Source organism: Sinocyclocheilus anshuiensis, unplaced genomic scaffold (assembly GCF_001515605.1).
Source record: "Sinocyclocheilus anshuiensis isolate Anshui unplaced genomic scaffold, SAMN03320099.WGS_v1.1 scaffold560, whole genome shotgun sequence".
Classification (NCBI taxonomy): Eukaryota; Metazoa; Chordata; class Actinopteri; order Cypriniformes; family Cyprinidae; genus Sinocyclocheilus; species Sinocyclocheilus anshuiensis.
In genome coordinates this window covers 373,225-376,503 of record NW_015554116.1, presented here as the reverse complement: position 1 = coordinate 376,503, position 3,279 = coordinate 373,225, and the positions used below count along the sequence as shown (strand labels likewise).

The window sequence follows — 3,279 nt, the reverse complement described above, 5'->3', positions numbered from 1 at the left end:
CAGATATCGTCCTCTTTTGGAAGGCCAAACAAAGTAGTTTCGCTTTCACAACGAAACACACAGCGTCTCCATGACATGACGGCGGCGGCAACAACAATACTACAGCGAGAATAAAAGTTACGCCTTCTTTCTTTGCGTGAACATTTGGGCAGCGTTATGCAAATCTTCCCACACAATGACGTAGACATGTGGGGGCGTGTTAGAACGAGCTGTTTTAGATAGGTGTGGTTGACTCTTAACTTTTATAAAGAATATCTCTTTGGATTTAAGACTTTAGTCTTTGCAACTTTACAGATCTTCTTTATGCACCAAGAGCTTGTAACACTCCAAAGAGAAAGGAAAAATTGAAATCGCATCATATGACCCCTTTAATATCCTAATGACTTTTGGCATAAAAGAAAAATCGAAAATTTTGACCCATACAATGTATTGTTGGCTATTGCTACAAATATACCCCAGCGACTTAAGACTGGTTTTGTGGTCCAGGGTCACATATATTGTTTAGGTCAGATAATGTAACCATGAAAAAAAATATTCATGACTCAAAAATTATGATTTTTTTTTCGTGAAAACAAATGTCAACACAACAATTCCATTTCTTTGCCAACTGTATTATATTATATTATACTATACTATATTATATATTGTTTGGTGTAATTTGCTGTACCTGGTTAATACTGGACTACAGGGCTGTTCTCCTGGAGTGTATGCAGAGGAACGGTCTGTTTTCTTTATGGGGATTTGTAGGTTTTGAGCCGATGAAGATCTCCTCAGCTGGAGAAAGGGAGACCCCTAGTGGTGAGAAATGATACAGTCAGTGCCGCTTCTCTAAATTATCACCTTGAAATTTGAAAAAGTACCATACTGACACATCTATGTAATCTACCATATTTCTTTGATTGCAATTAATACCCATTCATAAGAAACTAATTCTAGATGTTTTTTGAGGGACGTCTGAAGGTTGATATTTTATAGATGCTAACCAGTCGTATAGTCTGCAGCGAGGGGGCTTTCTTCAGCTGGTGGTGGTGTCTGTGTGTGGGGCTGGGGGAGGTGGAGGGTGAAGTTGGCCGAGGCTTTTGGTTCAGGTTTGAGTTTGGTTTGGGGTGCAGGCTGAGCTGATCCATGCTGCTGGATCGTCCTTTTCGCAGCAACCCCACGCTGTTCAGCCCCATGGCGGAGAAGAACCGCCGCAGGGAGAGTTTGGGTCGACCCTCCCGCTGCTCTGCATCCGTCCCCGCTCTGAAAAACAGGGTTATTTCAGTATTTTCAGGTTATTTCAGTAGGTTTTTTGCTAATTTAATCTCCACACTGACAATATTACATGGTTTGGCATTTCTTTTTTGAATGAATAAATAAATAAATAAAAATGTAATAAATAAATAAATAATACTTTTAATAATTAATATGAATATATTTATTATAACAGTTAATAATTGTATAATAACAGAAAAACAAATCCCACTGACAAAAATGTGTTTGTTTTCCTTTTTGGCATAATTTATTAGTTTATTTTTTGTCATTTCATTAATTTAATTTTAAGGCAAAATTTTTATTTTGTGATGTCTGTATAAAAGTTAAATGTTAATATTATATATATATAAAAAATAACGCGATTAAAATATTTTAATGCAGTTAACGCACTGGCCCCGCCCCCAGACCTATACGTCATCCTACAGTCCATGCGGTTGACTGATGACAAATATGATGCAGGGCAACAACTCCATAAATGCAGTTATGCCCTCGTGCAAAAAATGCCTCTTTATGTGTTTTTGTCTCATATTTATATCATACAACATCGCTATCACACAAGCAGGGAGAGCAGTAGGCTACTACACGAGTGCTGTTTTTGACCCGAATATCACGAGTTTAAATGCGATTTTATACAACAGTTCAGTAAGAAGTTGATATTGTGATATATTTTAAACAATATTATGTGTTTTTGCTCAATTTTGCAAAGAATATATTACCGTTAAAGCCACAGCAGAATTGTTGTGCGTCTTCGAGCAACACAGCGGTGTTTAGGTTCTGAATTAATCCGCGTTTTGAACAAATCGTGTGAACCAGTGATTCAAAGACCCATTCATAAAGAGAGCTGTTTACTTCATTACTGAATGAATCAGCCGTTTGAACAATCGACTGAAGACATTTACCGCCACCTGCTGGCAGATTTAGTTTCTTATTTAGAGTATCATTTAATTAATAATAATAATAAAAATAATAATAATAAAAACATTAAAGGGATAGTTCACCCAAAATTTTTTAATTCTGTCATCATTTACTCACTCTCATGTCGTTTCAAACCTTTCTTTTGTGGAACATAAAGGAAGGTATTTGGAAGACTGTTGGTACAAATCTGTTTTGGTTACCAATGACTTTCATTGTATGAACAAATAATACTGAGATGTTTCTCAAATTATCTTCTTTTATGTTCCATAGTTTATGTTAGGCCGTTGTAGCCTAAATGTTTATATGTAATAAATTTTTTTGTAGAATCAAATAAAATATTTCTAAAGCTACAATTTGTAATGTCTACTTGATACTTTCTCATTTAACAAAAATATCTTTAAATAACCTTTTGTGGATATTTTTCTTAGATTAATTAATCGAAACATCATGTAATTAATTAGATTAAAAATTTTAATCGACTGATAGCCCTAGAAATAATATATTACTGTTTGTTATATTATTACTACTGCAACTACTACACTGACTTAATTTTAAATAATAATAATAATAATAATAATAATAATAATAAAAAATACAAGCCTGTTTATATGAACACTTTTGTTATGTTATTATTTCACTTTTTAATTATTTTAATTTTAATATAGTAATAAAAATAATACATTACTGTTTTATTTTATTATTACTACTACTACTGCATTGACTTAATTTTAAATAATAATAATAAATACAAACATGTCTATTAACACTTTTGTTATTGTATTATTTTACTTTTTAATGATTTTAATTTTAATATAGTAATACAAATAATACATTACTGTTTTGTTATATTATTATTATTATTACTACTAATATTACTGCTGCTATAACTACATTGATCATTTAGAATAAGAATAAGAATAATGTATCAGAATGAATGATCTTCAAGGTATTCAAGGACAAAAAGTGTGAGGAGAATAAAACAACATTAGTCTGTTACTACATGCAGGACTAACAATTAACGCTGAAATGTCAGATGTACTGAAACCGCAGAGATAGAGGCGCGGGCTGCCAAAGTCATTGGATTCTCAAGGACACTGCGGCGAAAGAGTG

General features: G+C 33.0%; 1 protein-coding gene across 1 annotated transcript in view; it reads right to left on the bottom strand.

The window, feature by feature from the left end:
• kiaa1614 (KIAA1614 ortholog) overlaps positions 1-3,279 on the bottom strand; it is a 24,801-nt gene that overhangs the window by 3,579 nt on the left and 17,943 nt on the right. The window contains exons 7-8 of the mRNA XM_016462225.1: positions 984-1,242; positions 668-792 (exon numbers count right to left, since the gene is read on the bottom strand). Coding sequence (XP_016317711.1) covers positions 668-792; positions 984-1,242 — 384 coding nt within the window. The remainder of the gene's footprint in view (positions 1-667; positions 793-983; positions 1,243-3,279) is intronic.